At 42.4% G+C, this 17,815-nt stretch overlaps 1 protein-coding gene across 12 annotated transcripts in view; it reads left to right on the top strand.

Annotated features, from left to right (window-relative positions):
- Window positions 1–17,815, top strand: part of obscn (obscurin, cytoskeletal calmodulin and titin-interacting RhoGEF) — a 212,538-nt gene that overhangs the window by 28,830 nt on the left and 165,893 nt on the right. For all 12 annotated transcript variants that reach the window (XM_062957387.1, XM_062957386.1, XM_062957385.1 and 9 more), the window contains exons 6-17: window positions 348–617; window positions 1,443–1,712; window positions 5,886–6,170; window positions 6,409–6,690; window positions 7,553–7,828; window positions 8,515–8,796; window positions 10,459–10,743; window positions 12,064–12,345; window positions 12,815–13,090; window positions 13,801–14,076; window positions 15,329–15,604; window positions 16,574–16,840. In XM_062957387.1, coding sequence (XP_062813457.1) covers window positions 348–617; window positions 1,443–1,712; window positions 5,886–6,170; window positions 6,409–6,690; window positions 7,553–7,828; window positions 8,515–8,796; window positions 10,459–10,743; window positions 12,064–12,345; window positions 12,815–13,090; window positions 13,801–14,076; window positions 15,329–15,604; window positions 16,574–16,840 — 3,327 coding nt within the window. The remainder of the gene's footprint in view (window positions 1–347; window positions 618–1,442; window positions 1,713–5,885; window positions 6,171–6,408; window positions 6,691–7,552; window positions 7,829–8,514; window positions 8,797–10,458; window positions 10,744–12,063; window positions 12,346–12,814; window positions 13,091–13,800; window positions 14,077–15,328; window positions 15,605–16,573; window positions 16,841–17,815) is intronic.

Below are 17,815 nucleotides of genomic sequence, written 5' to 3'. Positions count from 1 at the left end.
TGGCTTGAATGCTAGCAACATAGAAACCTAGAGCACATCTACACTATAGAATAAATGTAGTTTAACAACTGCCATGACTGCATGTTATGGAATCATGGACATTATAGTTTTACAACAGCCTTAACCTGGAAAATGTTCAATTGGAACAGTCCAATATTTTGAAAGCAGCAGGGCTTGGAATGGTGCTTTGAATACAAAATAACAGGATTAATAAATATTTGGAATATTAGGTTTATTTCCTATGTGCAGTTCAGAGCCACAAAATTTCCCCCCAGTTGGGTTGCACTTCTATTTCATCTGCAATTTGGAGATTTTAACTTTGGCACTTTGTCCTTCTTCTCCCGTAGAACCAGTGTTGGCCGTGAGAAGTCCGTTGAGAAACGCAGAAGTGAACCCGGGCCGGGATGCGACTTTTACTGTTGACCTCACTAACACTTGCTCTGGATCGTGGTTTATTAACGGCAATCCGGTTCAGAATAGTGACAAGTACATCATTACAAGAACCAAAACCACGCACAGCCTCATTGTCAAGCGAGTCACAAGCGCCTTCAAAGAGGCCGAGGTGAAATTCGTCACCAATAACAACATTGAAAGCACGGCTAAGATAAAGCTGAAAGGTATTCTTCATATACATATCCCTTGCCGTTCTTTATTTCTTGGATGGGGCATGGTGAGAGCAATGTGGGTCTGAGCTTCAGACCTTAATCATCCATGTCTGGATGGAAACAAAGATTCAACCATATTTATTTTTGTTCACAGAAACTGGTTCTTGATTGGTTTACTTGGATTGGACCAGATTACTACTTTCAAAATCTGCCCAGCATGGGGTTTCCGGAATTAAACTATTCTCAAGTTGTGTCCTAGATTTCCAAATGTGTTCCCTTTTCATGTATTGATGAGTACAAGCCTGCCTCTATATTTGCAGGTTTAACAGTCATGGATTACATTGTTTATGGAGGACACTACTCTAGTTATATGTAGATCTGCCAGCAAACTTTCATGGACAACTCCAAGTTGATTATGGAGATACACTGGATGATTTAGAGATCCTTAGATAAGTCCCCCCCCCCCCACACTATTTGTGTTTTCCCCATTTTTCCTGGGATCCTGCATCACTAGCTCCAGTATTTCTAAAAAATCAAGTTTTTTATTGACACTGTGCTCCATGGTGTTATTGCACCATTTCTTTTCTAATCTCTGGACTGAACTTAATTATAGGGCAGTTTGTATCTAGAACCATCATTGGTCTGAATGTCTTATTCATGCAAGTGTATTTTAATCTAAGACATATATATGTGTGTGTGTGTGTATGTGTATTCTATTGTAGATTTGGAAAATGGGCCAGATTCTCCCCAGTGAGGCAAAATGTTCTTTCATTCATACATTCAATCCCTTTGTTACCCCTTCCCTAAACATGGTTGCATCTCAATTTTATTTTCTAGATGAAGTGGCCAACTTTGCCAATGACTCAGTCCCTGGGATTTCTGTCAAACTCTCGGAGAAGTTTGAGCTGGTCTGCGAGGTCTCCTCCATCACGGAGGGCGTCATCTGGAAGAAAGGCAAGAAAGACATTAAGCCGGACCAGAGAGTCACCTTCGCCGCTGAAGGATTGCAGCGGAAGCTCGTTGTCAAAAGCGCAGTGAAGCAAGACGAAGGGATCTACTCCTGCGAAACAATGAGCGACAAATTAACATTCCAAGTTGAAGTCAAAGGTGAGCATGGACCAGATCCCTTCCCTTTGCCACCTAGTTATGGCAGGTGCTTTCAGTGGAGTGGTGTGTCTATAGGAACACAAAACCTCAAAGTGAGCAAGATGTCCAGGGATTTCTAGTAGGCTTGCTCAAATAATTCGTTTTCCCCGTTTACCGTTATTGATTCGTTATTTTCGTTTGTTTTGAAGCAATATCGAACCTTGGTTGTCCACACGCCTGGATATCGCGGTTTCGAACCGCGATTGGCCGTTTTCCGTTATGGCGCCTTTTTTTTCGTTTTTAAAAAATGCTTTGGCAAATCATCCAAACTTGTTTAAGTCCACTGGGGCAATCTAGCGTGTTGTTTGCACCTTGTAGCCAATCAGAGAGCACGTTTAACCAGGGGGAGGGGCTGGTAGGACGTCCTGAGCGTGCACACGCCTCGTGGCTCAGTCGCACTGGGAATTTTGGAGAGGGTGGAAGGGAGATTTGGTGCAGGCACTGGCAGGCAGGAAAGATTGCTGCGTCACAGCATGGCTGTGTGAAGACCGGGAGAAAAGGTGGGGTGGCTGGCTGAGTTTGGGTGGTGTGTGTTAGTTGGGTCTTTCTTTTTCTTTTGTTTTTGCAAAGGGCTGTCCTGTGGGTGTTTTTTTCCTGGCGCCATTTTTCTTCTTGCGGGCGGGGTGGGCTTTCTCCTTTCTTTTTTCCACGCAAAAGTGTTTTTTGGAAACAAGGGATCCGAGCCAGGGACGCTTCCTGATAATCCTAAGCCAAGTTTGGGAAAGAGTTGCATATCCCATACTTCCCTGTACAAAATACAACTCCTTTTGGGGAAAGAAGAGGGGGTGCCTTTGTCCCTCCACCGCTCTCAAACACAAGCGGGGCTGCTTGTGTCTCAGCCAGGGACGCTTTCTGATAATCCTAAGCCAAGTTTGGGAAAGAGTTGCATATCCCATACTTCCCTGTACAAAATACAACTCCTTTTGGGGAAAGAAGGGGGGGTGCCTTTGTCCCTTCCCCAGTCTCAAACACAAGCGGGGCTGCTTGTGTCTCAGCCAGGGACGCTTTCTGATAATCCTAAGCCAAGTTTGGGAAAGAGTTGCATATCCCATACTTCCCTGTACAAAATACAACTCCTTTTGGGGAAAGAAGAGGGGGTGCCTTTGTCCCTTCACTGCTCTCAAACACAAGCGGGGCTGCTTGTGTCTCAGCCAGGGACGCTTTCTGATAATCCTAAGCCAAGTTTGGGAAAGAGTTGCATATCCCATACTTCCCTGTACAAAATACAACTCCTTTTGGGGAAAGAAGGGGGGGTGCCTTTGTCCCTTCACTGCTCTCAAACACAAGCGGGGCTGCTTGTGTCTCAGCCAGGGACGCTTTCTGATAATCCTAAGCCAAGTTTGGGAAAGGGTTGCATATCCCATACTTCCCTGTACAAAATACAACTCCTTTTGGGGAAAGAAGAGGGGGTGCCTTTGTCCCTTCACTGCTCTCAAACACAAGCGGGGCTGCTTGTGTCTCAGCCAGGGACGCTTTCTGATAATCCTAAACCAAGTTTGGGAAAGGGTTGCATATCCCATACTTCCCTGTACAAAATACAACTCCTTTTGGGGAAAGAAGGGGGGGTGCCTTTGTCCCTTCACCGCTCTCAAACACAAGCGGGGCTGCTTGTGTCTCAGCCGGGGACTACACCAATTTAACAAAGTTTCAGCCACAAAAACAAAGTTTCTGAAGTAGAGCAATGACTTTCACAGTAAAGACAACCCAATTTAACAGGAAATAAGACTTTCAAACCAGGAACAGATTTCTGCAATTATTAAAAAATGGTTTATTATAAACGCTATGAAAATTTGCCAAAAATCAGAAGATAAGGGAAACGTTCCACATTTTGGTGAGCTATCAGTGTTAAATGTGTTCTACCACTGTACCAAGTTTGAAGAAGATCACTCAAAAAATGAGGGCGGGAGAGCCCCCTAAGTCCCCCCCCCTTCGGGCTGTTTTTGGGCCACCGCGCATGCGCGTCCGCCATTAACGAATTAATTTCAAAAATAACGAATTTTCGTTAATTTCGAAAAATTTTGGGGGCCAAATTTGTTATTAGCAACAAAAACGAAAAAATGCCCCCTCTAGTTTTGAAACGAGTTTAGAATCAAATTTTTCATGGATCGATCAAGCCTAATTTCTAGCCCTAACCCATTAATATAGGTGATCCCTGGTGACCGAGTCTGAATGTCTTCCAAGGGTATTTGTTTTGATGATGGGTCCATAATGACTGTGGAGACCATTCTGGATCCACATGTTCTTTCACAATGAGGACATACATTTCCAGATGGAAGGTGGTCCCGAAAAGGATTTGTTTCATGCTGTGTCTTCCTCTTGACACATTTTGCCCTCCATTCAGCCCTCTTCAAAATCCATTGCACTCTTGGTAATCGCTGGCCTCCAGTTAAATGCCCAGTTCTCAGTGTTTATGCACATTCTTTAAGGTTAGCTCTAAGCCCATCTTTAAATCCCTTTTGCTGCCTACTGATATTCCATTTTCTGTTCTTGAGCTGAGAGTAAAGCAACTGCTTTGGGAGATGGTGATTGGGCATCCGAACAATGAGGCCTGTTCCTAATGTGGGGTAAACTGGCTTCTGACCTATGACGACCCTTAGTCAATTCTATCACAGTGTTTTCTTGATAAGATTTGTTGAAAAGAGGGTCATTGTTGACTTCTACTGTGGCTGAGAAAGTGTGACTCACCCAAGATCAACCTGTGAGTTTCAATGGCCGAATCAGGATCCAAATCCTGAGTAATATCCTAATACTCTTGACTATCACACTCCTTTGACTGTTGCTATCCAATGTGCTGAACCCCGTTCTTAAATAGTTCTGGCACCTTGGAGAGCTCATTCAAAACTAATAATAAAGCTTTATTTATATCCCGCCCCCTTTTTCCAAGGGGACTTCTGGCGGTTTACAACAAGAGGAAACAATTTACTTAATACTAAGCATTATTAGGAGTATATCCTCCACTTGACTTCTGTGGGATCCACAAGTTGCCAATAAACAGACAGAGAAACAGAGAGAGATTGTGAGATTGATTATACATCTCTGCCTTTGTTTGCCTCAGAAACAAGTCTCCAAGATCTGCAGCACAACAGGAGGACCTAGAAACTGTATCAAGTTTTAATCATGAATTTTCAACTTGTGTCTTGTGTATTTTCATCATTGCTTTGTGTATTTTATTATATGAATATTGTAGAAATATGTTCTAATATGTGTTTGTTATACAATGATTAAGTTTTTAGCTATGTCGTAGCCTGTTGGAGGTTGCTGATATAAATAAATAGAAGCTTTACCACAGTTTCTGAATCAAGATAAACCCTGCAATATAATAAATTGTCACTCAGGCTTGTGTAACAAGTAACAGTTTCTTTACTTCAGTTCAAAAGATCAAACAGGGCAACAATATATACAGCATTCTCTCTGAATTCACACAGGGAACAGAGAAAATAAACAATCACTTTTAATAGTCTTTAAATATGCCTCATTTGCCTTATAAATTAGCAGCACTAATTACTATTATGTACGCTGGAGCTCAATTGACAGACACAGTCTTTTAGACTTGAACTTGTCCATCTGTATTTTATAAGTGTTTTCATGAATGTCTGATGTAATTTAATAACTTTTTAATTGATTTACAATGTATTGTACAATTTATATATGTGTTTTATTGTAAGCCGCCCTTAGTCTCCTATTGGATGAGAAGGGCGGGATATAAATATTGTAATAAATAAATTATAAATAATCAGTCTTCGGAGAGTTGGCAGCCATTTCCTTCCTGATCCTTTCTAGTCAGTGCTCCGAGGTGAAAGTGGCAGTTAAAACCGTTTGTTTCAGGAGCAAGCTAGAGACAGCAGCCAATCAGAATTCTGGCTCCTGACTGACTCAGCCAATCAGCTGTCGACACATGCCTTTCCAGTCAACTCATTATATCATGGTGTCTTTTTACAAATCTTCACATAACCCTCCTTGAGCCATGAGGAGAGGCAGGTGATGATGATGATGATGATGATGATGATGATGATGATGATGTTTTGGATGCATAAAATGAACTTGTGTTTTATGCACACATAAACAGTTTGGCCAATTGGGGAACAAAAGTTAGCAATGGTTTTTGTTAGAGTCACTGATCTTTTTTCATTGCAGAGCCTGAAGACGTGTTTGCCAACAAGGAGAAGGTACAGAAAGAGGTCAAGGTGGTTCTGTCTGAGAACGCGTGCCTTTCCTGTGAAATGTCCCAGGCCGACACAGAACTTCGGTGGTACAAGGATGGGAGACAGATCAGGTCCAGCCAGAAGTTCAAGATCGAATCCGAAGGCAAATCCCGGAGGCTGATTGTACAGCAAGTGGAGAGAAAGGATGCAGGAGAATACACCTGCGAAGCCGCTGGCCAGCCGTTGACTTTTACCCTCATTGCAACAAGTCCGAAAGGTTTGCATATTTCCCATTATCCTCTGGTCTTTATTTGTCTATGGTGCAAAACTGCACATGCTATAGAGCAGGCATGGGCAAACTTTGCATTTTAGAGCACTGTAGACTCATACAATCCAAGGGTCCTGTGCCCCTAACTCCACCAAAGTGGAGGGTCAATGACTATATTAATGGTCATCGTCCATGTAGCTTCAATGGCAGTCAATGAAATGTTCTTACTGCTCTTTCCTTTCACCAGTCGTCGAGGCCGAGGAGATGTTCGTCAACAAAGAGAAGATACAGAAGGAGGTCAAGACTTCCCTCTCGGAGAATGCGACTCTCAGCTGCGAAGTCTCCCAGACCAAGACAGAAGTCAAGTGGTTCAAGGAGGGAAAGCTCATCACCTCCAGCAAGAAGTTCAAGGTAGAAACCGAAGGCAGATCCCGGCAGCTGATTGTCCAACAGGTAGAGAAGAAGGATGCTGGGGAATACACCTGTGAAGCCGCAGGACAGAAACTAACCTTCAAAGTCATGGTAGAAGGTACAAATGCTATTTCATTTTCTGTCTTGTATTGCCATCACTTGGGGTTACAAAGGAGGTTGGTGGGCTTCCCATCATGGCAAAATCACCATGCTTTCTTTTAACATGTATTGTGGGAGTTGAAGTCCAAAACACCCGGAGGGCCCAAGTTTGTCCATGCCTGCTTTATAGTACATCTTTTGTAAATTTAGGGCAGTGGATCCCAATCTTTTTTTAACTAGGGACTACTTTGACCAGGGACCACTTGATCATGGACCTCTTTGACCAGGGACCACTTTGACCAGGGACTACTTTGACCATAGACCACTTGACCAGGGACCACTTTGCCCAGGGATCACTTTAACCAGAGGCCACTTTGACCATGGATCACTTTGACCATGGACCACTTTGACCATGGACCACTTTGAGCATGGACCACTTTGACCATGGACCACTTTGACCATGGACCACTTTGACCATGGACCACTTGACCAGGGACCACTTTGACCAGAGACCACTTTGACAGGGACCATTTGACCATGGACCACTTGACCATGGACAATTTTGACCAGGGACCACTTTGACCAGGAACCACTTGACCATGGACAATTTTGACCAGGGACTACTTTAATCAGGGACTACTTGACCAGTGGTTTCACGAGACCAGTTGCTCTCGTTGCAGAGATGAAGTAATGGTGAGGCCACAGACCATATTTTAGTTCTTGGGGACAACTGGTGGTCCATGGACCACAGGTTCGGAACCACTGATTTAAGGAAAGAAGTACAGATGAAAAACCAAATCACAAATAAATGTGCATTATTTTGTAACTGAACTGTTGGTTTTCTGCTTGCTTTAAATCCCTGGCTGGTCTTGCTGGATCAGAACCTGAGGACGTGTTTGTCAACAAAGAGAAAGTACAGAAAGAGGTCAAGGCTGTCTCTTCAAAGGATGCTATCCTCAGCTGTGAGGTTTCCCAGGCCAAGTCAGAAGTGAAGTGGTTCAAGGATGGGAAACCCCTCACCCCTGGAAAGAAGCTCAAAATAGAAGATGAAGGCAAATCCCGGCGGCTGATTGTACAAGCAACGGACAAAAAAGACGCGGGCGAATACACCTGTGAAGTTGGCAACCAGAAACTGACCTTCAAGGTCACTGTAGCAGGTACAAGGCTTCTTTCTGTGCTACAAATAGCCAATATTCTAGTCCAGAGAACAGGATCAGAACTCAGAATGACCATAACAGATGAGAGAGAAGGTCCAGAATTAACAATAGCGCTACATCAATAGTGTATAGAGTCTAGATCGAAGGATGCCATAGTCTCTCTCTATTCTGCTTTGGTTAGACCTTACCAGAAATGATCCTGTGTCCAGTTCTGGGCAATACAGTTCAAGAAGGATGTTGACAAGTTGAAAGGTGTCCAAAGAATGGTAACCAAAATGGTCATAAGCCTGGAAACCGAGCCCTGAGAGGAGCGGCTTAAGAACATTTCTGTCACTTGCCTTGGAATTCAATGGGACTAGAACAGGCATGGGCAAACTTTAGCCCTCCAGGTGTTTGGAATTGTGGAATTTGATGTCTAAAACACTTGGAGGCCCCAAGCTTGCCCATGGCTAGACTATAAATGTCCCATCTGGTCTTGGAAGCAAGTGGTGTCAGTCCTGGTTAGTACTTGGATGAGAGATGTTAGTTATGACTATGTTTTTAATAGGCATTGGAGTCCTCTGACTTAGGAGACTGATTTGGGCCCCCTTGCCTTCTGGGCCCCCTAATGTGTCTTATGTAGTCCATGAGTTAATGGGAACCTTGAAAGAATAGGGCTCATTGTCCACACCATGTTCTCTTCCTAGATGCAGAAGTGGAGGAGATCTTTGCCAACAAGGAGAAGGTCATCAAAGAAGTCAAGGCAACCCTTTCAGAAAACACCTCCTTCAGCTGTGAGGTGGCTCAGGACAAAACAGATGTGAAATGGTTTAAGGATGGGAAGGTGATCACTGCCAGCAACAAATTCAAGATGGAAACTGAAGGTAAAAATCGGAAGCTGGTGGTACAGCAGGTGGAGAAGAAGGATGCAGGAGAATATACCTGTGAAGCTGGTGGACAGAAACAGGCCTTCAAACTCACTGTATCAGGTACAAATAGATTTTAAATGGCTGTTGTGTGCCTTCAAGTCATTTCCAACTTATGGTGACCCTGAGCCGAACCTATAATGAAGTTTTCTGGGTCTGAAAGTGACTTGTCCAAGTTCACCAAATGGCTTTCCATGGCCAAGTTGCAATTCAAATTATAGAACCACAGGTGCCAATTGCAGGTAAATTTGCTGTTGTGTGCCCTCGAGTCATTTCCAACTTATGGTGACCCTAAATTAAACCTATAATGAAGTTTTCTGGGTCTGAGAGTGACTTGTCCAAGTTCACCAAATGGCTTGCCATGGCCGAGTTGCAATTCAAACCCAGTTTTCCAGAGTCACAGATCAATGCTCAAACCACTATACTATACTATACTATACTATACTATACTATACTATACTATACTATACTATACTATACTATACACCCAATACATAGTTTAAACATTTGCAAGTAGAAGCAGTTTAACCAATGTGTAACGACTTGTGTCTAGCTTTATCTCATTTGGAAATGGAGAATGAGCAACACATTTGCCTTGTATGGTTTGCATACTCTGGCGAAGCTCTATAAATATGGTATTACTCCTGATGATTCAGTCACTAAGCCCCAATTTGAGCCCCCAAATTCTCTCACCAGTACCCCAAAAGCTACTCATCTTACTGAATTTTTAAAGAAAAATAGTCAGTGATCTTTCTGGGCTTTTTTGCCCCCAAACCACATGGGGAACCCCACTTTAATGTGGAAAAATACTCCCAGCTCTACTAAATCCTAAGAACCTTCCAACGTTTTTACAAGATCCCTGAAACCATTGATCACTTACCTGTATTTTCACTTATCGGCACCTGATCTCTCTCAAAATTTGCTACGTTCTCCAGGTGATCCTATAGTATCCTTTGAGTTAAGGAAAGGTAACATTAAGTCCAGTCGTGACCGACTCTGGGGGTTGGTGCTCATCTCCATTTCTAAGCCAAAGAGCCGGTGTTGTCCATAGACACCTCCAAGGTCATGTGGCTGGCATGACTGCATGGAGCGCCGTTACCTTCCCACCAAAGCAGTACCTATTGATCTACTCACATTGGCATGTTTCAAACTGCTAGGTTGGCAGGAGCTGGGGCTAACAGCGGGCACTCATTCCGCTCCCCTTTGAGTTATTTGTATGTTATTATGTTTATTTATACATCCCCCCTTTTTTCTCTCTGCAAGGAGAGACATGGTATATTGCCTAGGAATCTCTAGGTCCTTCAGAGCAATTCTATTGTATGATGAATCCAGAAGCCAGACAATTGAATGAAGTTCAGTTGTATCCACAGTTTCAAGTAATCATGGTCCAGATGGAAATGTATTGCTTGTGGATATTGGAATCTTGCTATATTTAAATTTCATTATATGGCTTTTCATAATGGCAATAGAAAGTGACAAAGTGTTGTTTCCGCTTGCCACTTTGTGAAGGGCACTAACAAAGGTGGAAATATTGGTAAGGAATATTAGAAGGAGTTTGCAAGTGATAATGACATTATAAGAGGATGAAATTGACCCCTGGCCTCCACAGAGTTGTCCATTCCTCATTGGACCGCTAAAGCCAGATCTCTCTTAATTGCAGCTTAATGATGGATGATGTTTTGGTGTATCCTAACATTTGGCATATGGTTCATGTCAATATTACAGAAGCCGAGGATGCGTTCGTCAACAAGGAGAAGGTCCAGAAAGAGGTCAAGGTTGTCACCTCAAAGGAAGCCACACTGAGTTGTGAAGTAGCCCAAGCTAAGACGGAAGTGAAGTGGTTCAAGGATGGGAAACTCATCACATCTAGCAAGAAACACAAGGTGGAAGCTGAAGGCAAATCTCGGAGGTTGATTGTACAAGCAACAGATAAAAAAGATGTTGGAGAATATACCTGCGAAGCTGGCAGCCAGAAACTAATATTCAAGGTCACGGTAGCTGATGAAAAAGGTTTGTCGATGTTCAAAATACACAATCATATATTTGGATTGCTTTTTACTATATACCAAAGATGATTGACACCACCTATTGTCCTTGCTCCCTATCCTTGGGATTTCATTCTTTACCTGATCCATTCCTAAGGAAGAACAAAAGAAATTTTCAAGAGTTTTCTCCCCTTCTGAAGAGTTTTTGTGTATTTTTTTACAATTTGGTAGCATATAATCCCAGTATCCACAGAACTGGTACTTGTGATTTCATTACTTGCATTTGTCCAGATATTTTCTAGCTCTCCAGGTGATTCTATGGTATGCTTTCACCAGATGTGGATCATAGAGTTGTATTGAAGGACCTAGTGTTGCCTAGGGAGGCATGTCCTAGAACAGGCATGGGCAACCTTCAACCCTCCAGGTGTTTTGGACTACAACTCCTACCATTCCTAACAGGAATGGTGGGATTTGAAGTCCAAAACATCTGGAGGGCCCAAGTTTGCCCAATGCCCAAGCCTGTTCTAGAACCTTAAGCAAGACTTTATTGACTTTTTCCATCAGAAGTTGACTTCCATATGTGACCTTCCAGCTGTTTTGGCCTCCAAATCCCAAAACTCCTGACCATTGAAGAAGTTGGCTAGAGCTTCTGAAAGTTGGAGGCCCAAATATTTGGAGGGCTGCAGTTTGAGCATGCCTGTGTTCGAGGATCCAGTGATACCTAGAGGGATGTCCTCTGTAGGTATCTTCTGAGTCCTCCAACTATACTCTGTCAGAATTAATCCATTCAGTGTATTTCACTATAAGCCATGGATACGGATATCCACACAAAGCCCTGGAATGCATTCCCTGTGGATAAGGGGGTTATACTGTACATTGTGCCCATCTGGAGTTTGCTCACCTTTGATATGGAGCATTCAAAATAGGTTCCCCTTACAAAATCGTACCTATTTTTTTTTCAGGAACCCAATTATCAAGATCATTTGGTATTCATGATATAAACATGGGGTTGTTTTCTCAAAACTCAGCTTGATGAACACTCCAAAGCTCTGTGCTTGTGATATGTTCAAATAGGAATTTTGTGAACAAAAAGACCAACCATGTGGAGCACTAAATGTGTTTCTCAGTCGACTAGGAGTCAATAGGAAACTTGAATTGCTCTAGATCAGTGGTTCCCAACCTGTGGGTCCCCAGATGTTTTGACCTTCAAATCCTAGAAATCTTAAGAGTTGGTAAACTGGCTGGGATTTCTGGGAGTTGTAGGCCAAAACACCTGGGGACCCACAGTTTGAGAATCACTGCTCTAAATTGTGAAGCTAGAAAACCTATCTGCTTCTTTCCCCAGTTGCAGAAGTTGAGGAAATATTTGCCAACAAAGAGAAGATACAGAAAGAGATAAAGGCTGCGTCTTCAGAAAACGCTACTCTCAGCTGTGAAGTGGCCCAGGCCAAAGCAGAAGTGAAGTGGTTCAAGGATGGGAAACTCATCACCGCCAGCAAGAAATTCAAGGTAGAGTCTGAAGGCAAATCCCGGCGACTGATTGTCCAACAGGTAGAGAAGAAGGATGCTGGGGAATACACCTGTGAAGCTGCAGGACAGAAACTGGCCTTCAAAGTCATCATTACAGGTACAAATGCTGTTTTATTTCCCCTTGTCACTTGTTGTATTTTAGGTTACAAATGGTACTGGGGACTATGGATTCAGGTTGAGTATTCCTTTTTGAAAATGTTGGGACCAGAAGTGGATTTTTTCTCCAAATTTTGGAATAAAATATCTGCACATATAGTCTTTATATAGATAGATAGTCTGAAGGCAATTTTATACAATATTTTAAAATAATTTTGGGCATGGCGCAATGCTATAGATGCTTGAGAGTTGTAGTTTTACAGGTCCTACAGCCTTATCTGCCCAAGAGAGCTGGTACATTACCAAATTACAAGTCCCGGGATTCTCTAGCATTGAGACGCAGCAGTTAAAGTGTTAAACTGTATTACCACAACAGTGTAGAAGATGCATCCTAAGTCACAAATATTATATTAGCCTGTAACTGAAATATTGATGTTTGTGTTATAATTTCTGCTGGTGCAATCGTTCAGAAGCTGAGGAGGTGTTTACCCACAAAGAGATGGTCCAAAAAGAGATCCAGGCTGTCTTTTCAAAGGATGTCACCTTCAGCTGCGAAGTGGCCCAGGCCAAGACGGAAGTCAAGTGGTTCAAAGATGGGAAGCTCATCACTTCTAGCAAGAAACACAAGGTAGAGGCTGAAGGCAAATCCCGGCGGTTGATTGTACAAGCAGCAGAGAAAAAGGATGTGGGCGAGTACACCTGTGAAGCTGGCAACCAGAAACTGACTTTCAAACTTAATGTCACAGGTAAGAATGAAAGACACCAACCAGAGAATCTTAAGATCCCCCAGCACAACGTTATGGGTGAAAATTGACAGTTGAATCATGCTGAAGGAAGTATCACATGTTGAGAAAACAAATGCAAGAATAATCAAATTTGTCAAAGTGAGATGTGAAATGTGAAGGGCCAACTACATTTCAAAAACATCCTGTTTGATTTTCCAATTCAAGTATCTCCAACTATCACATCATACCCTCCAAAATAAATTTATTTGCAGATGATGCTTTATTATTCATGTCAAATCCCAAACAATGAATAGACCAGCTGCAATCAATTTTGAAAAGTTTCAGGCACATGCGGGACTCAAAATAAATTATGATTAATTGAAAAATATTAACTATAAGTATGTCCAAGGAAGAGCTTAGTTAATAGAAAAGCTTTAAAAATAAAATTATTCATACACTGCCCTTCTACATAAAATGTTGTAATTGACATACAGAGCAGGTAATAATCTTCATATTTCTAGCACTTTTGAAAAATATAGTTCATAGAGTTCTCAGAAGTATGCCAGATGCTTATCAATTTCTGCCATGGTGCTACAAAGATTATAATCATGAAACATAAACATGGATGCCCACCATCAATGTGTGGTGACATGCTAGGTCTCACAAACTGGTTTAATTGGTAAGGGAGACAGCCATCCTCCTCCAACTGTTTCTTTCTTACTAATTCACAGAGCCTGTAGAGATCTTTGCTAATAAGGAGAAGGTGCAGAAAGAGGTCAAAGCTCTTGTGAAAGAGGAGACCGTTTTGTCCTGTGAGGTGGCCAACTCTGATACGGAAGTGAAGTGGTACAAAGACGGGAAGCTCCTCAGCTCCAACAAAAAAGTCAAGATGGAGTCCAAGGGCACCTCTCGAAAACTGGTCCTGGAACAAGTAGAGAAGAAGGATGCTGGGGCCTACACTTGTGAAGCTGCCGGGCAGAAGCTGACCTTCAAGGTTGAAGCAGTTGGTAAGTTCATCACTTCCACAGGAGGAAAGGTAGAGCTCAGTGAAGAACCCAAATGATATGAGACCTGTGTTGGCATTGGAATGACCACTGACATGTGTGTCAAGGTTTCCTAGAATAATCTTCCATGGAATTCCCATGGGTATGTGGTACAATTAGAGGTGACATCAAGGATGTAGGACATAAGCCACCAGAATATTCTATTTCACGTGTCCCTGTGAAACAAATGAAATCAAGGGATGCAGCATAATTCCCAGGAGTTGATCACAGAATTATGCTAGAAGGCCTACAAATGCCTAGAAAAGTACTATCTCTAGGTCTTCTGACGCAACTTTATGGTCATCTTTTGGAATTTTTGAATGGAGACAACTTACGTAAAATTAATGTATGCCGTATCATGGGTCACAAATAAAATGACACAGGACGTTTTTTCCTCTCAAAACACAGAAGTATCCCAGTAGCCAAGAGGATAGATTTGTTGGAATATCTTTTAGCCTAGTTGATTTCCCTGTCTGTTTCCCACAACAACAGTATGTTTTACTAAAAAGCCATGCTCTTGGTGCTACCATATACTATAGTAGAAAGCAGAGCCTGAAATAATGCCCACTGCCTGGAGGACTATGATAATGGTAGGCCAAGTTCCATAGCAATGTTGTATCCCACCACAGGCAACACATTCATTATTATGATAATATTATTATTTGATTAGCACATCCTTGCATTCACATTATTAATTTAGTTCTCTGGAGTTTTTGTGTAGCTTGGGCTGATATAAAGTATGACCCAGATATCTATAGTGGAATATTCCCAAACTTCGCGTGGATATGAGAAATTGTGGATAATTGCAAAAACAATTTATTTATTTATTTATCTATTTATTTATATCATTTATATTCCGCCCTTCTCACCCCGAAGGGGACTCAGGGCAGATCACATTACACATATTAGGCAAACATTCAATGCCTTTTTAACACAGGACAAAGACGAACAACAACATAGTTCTGAGCGGGCCTCGAACTTATGACCTCCTGGTCAGTGACTCATTGCTCTCCCGTCTGTGTCACAATTGAAATGAAGGACACAAAATCATAGATTTGTGCTGGAAGACCTAGAAAATGCTCAGAGAAGACATATTTTGTCACAACTGGATATACTTATGGATATGAGGATCATGTTGCATAACTTAAAATAGTTACGATGATAGCTATTACTTCATCCTCCACCCACTTCTTCCTTTTCTAATTCTTGTTAATAGAACCTGAGGCTAAATTCCAAAGAAAACCTGCCCTGGAAGAAAAAATTGTTGTCCAGGAACAAAAAAGTGTGGTCCTGTCAACTTCTGTGGTGCCTGATAATGTCGAGGTCAAATGGTTCAAGGATGGGATTGAAATCAAGGACAACAAGAAGTACGAGATGAAAAAAGACGGAGCCTCCCGGACCCTGACTGTGAAGCAGGCTGATGTCAAGGATATTGGTGTTTACACCTGCGAGACCAAGAGTGACAAGCAGCAGTTCCAAGTTCAGGTCCAAGGTGAGAGGAAACATCTCTAGATTAATCAAAAATGGAGTTCCAAATGGAGAATCTGGTAAGACAGGTGCAAGCCAGGTGGACTTCCAAGGATGAATACAAATGAGTAATCTAAGGTGAATGTTAAATCAAGTTTAACCAGCCCAAGCTTCTCCCAACCCAAGAACAATGTACCAAATCTTGGTGTCTTGCAATTGCTTTGGATGTCAGTGTCCGTTAGCCTATGACTTGCCCAGTGAAGAGTTGCAGTCCAAAATATCAGGAGGGCACAGATTGGGAAATATAGTGCATCCTCCACATTTGCTGGGGTTAGGGCTGCCCATGAAACTGCATTAAAACATCTTATTTTTTAACCCACAAGCATGCCTTCCTAGGAAAGTACGTTCTCCAGCAGGACTCCATGCTCAGCTTCTACTAGAGGATCTACAAATTGTGCTCTTTCTAGCGGTATTCACCCTGGCTCTTCCAGCATGACTCTGTGGTTACCTTCTGGTGGAAATTGACCACAGAGTCCACACTGGAAGATCTAGATTCCCACAGAGGATATATGAATTAATTCTTTGAATAACCAAATCCACAAATATGAAAGCCATAAATGTGGATGCTTTTCATCCACTGCTAAAATATAGCATTTGGCACCAGTTTAACTGCTATAGATTAATCTTATGGAATCCTATGGATTTGTTGTTTGTTGTGGCACGCACCAGAGCTCTCTGACAGAGAAGGGTAAATATCTTCCAAAAATACAAACCCTCGAATTCCATAGCGTTAAGCCATGGCCATTCATGTGGTGTCAAATTGCTATAATTCTGCAGTGCAGATATATATGGTCCTGTTTTCATCATTGTTGGAAAAAACTAGACTTTTAAAAGAAGTTTTTGCAAATGCAATGAGAGACCATCCAAACTGTTGCACACATGAGATATCCAGAGGTCTCATCTGATAGCGTACTTTCTCCCCATTTAACCCTAGAAGTCCCAGTCAAATTTGCCAAGAAGCTAGAGCCAGTTAAAGCGGAGATTGGCGGGAGCTTGACTCTGAGCTGTGAGCTCAGCCAGACGAAGGGCGACGTTGTCTGGCGCAAGGATGGAGTGGAGCTCAAAGCGGACAAGCGTTGCCAGATGCGTGAGATCGGCGAAAAGCGTGTTTTGACCATTGCAGGGCTCCGGGCAGAAGATAAAGGAAGCTACTGCTGCGAAACCAAAGATGATAAGTGCAGCATTCAGGTCACCCCCATAGGTATGGCTCGGGTAGTATGTTCATTGTTCATAGCTGGGCCTTCTTAGCAAATGTGATGATGACAACAAATTAGGAGGGATGGCACATGCCTCAAAGGACAGGGTCAAGATCCAAAATGACCTTAACACAGTGGTTCTCAACCTGTGGGTCCCCAAGTGATTTGGCCTACAACTCCCAGAAATCCCAGCCAGTTTACCAGCTCTTAGGATTTCTGGAAGTTGAAGGCCAAAACATCTGAGGATCCACAGGTTGAGCACCACTGCCTTAACAGATGAGAGAGATGAGCCCAAACTAGCACAGTGAAATTAAATGAATAGAAACAGGATAGGTGACACCTGGTTTGAAAGCAGTACATTACGAGCTGAACATGAGTCAACACTGTGATGTAATGGTACAAAAAGCTGTGCAATTCTAGGCTGCATCAGTAGGAGTCTAGTGCCTGGATCAGGGGAAGTCATAGTACCTCTCTATTCCGTTTCATATTTTGTATGTGTGAAATCCACATTTTTGTCCTGTACACAAATGCTATTTCTATACAAGCAAGGGTGTGACTTAAATAAAAAATACTGGGAGGGAAGGGTGCAAAAAGCCCCCAAAACCTTTCATGAGTCTATCTGAAAACAATGCTTTTCTTTATAAATACACATTGTGTATTTATAATATTTATAGCCGCCTTGAGTCCCCTCCTGGATTGAGAAAGGTGGGGTAGAAATGTCATAAATACACAAATAAATATTTTCATGCAAAAGAATATCCTCAGAAATCGCCACTCTATGGGAATATATTAAAACTCTGTCTTCTTGGAAACCATATATGTGGTGTCACTTACCCATGCCTGGGGAAATGTGGTCTCTCTTGGAATTTTCTGGGTCTTTTAAGTGATTGTATGGTATGCTTTACATGAATGTTACCATAGAATTGCATTGGAAGATGTCCCAATGCAACTCTATGGCATATCGCTGGAGGCCTTCCAAG

The sequence above is a fragment of the Anolis carolinensis genome, chromosome 6, assembly GCF_035594765.1.
Source record: "Anolis carolinensis isolate JA03-04 chromosome 6, rAnoCar3.1.pri, whole genome shotgun sequence".
Lineage (NCBI taxonomy): Eukaryota > Metazoa > Chordata > Lepidosauria > Squamata > Dactyloidae > Anolis > Anolis carolinensis.
The sequence above is the reverse complement of the archived record's forward strand: the minus strand, read 5'-3'. Positions and strand labels throughout refer to the sequence as shown.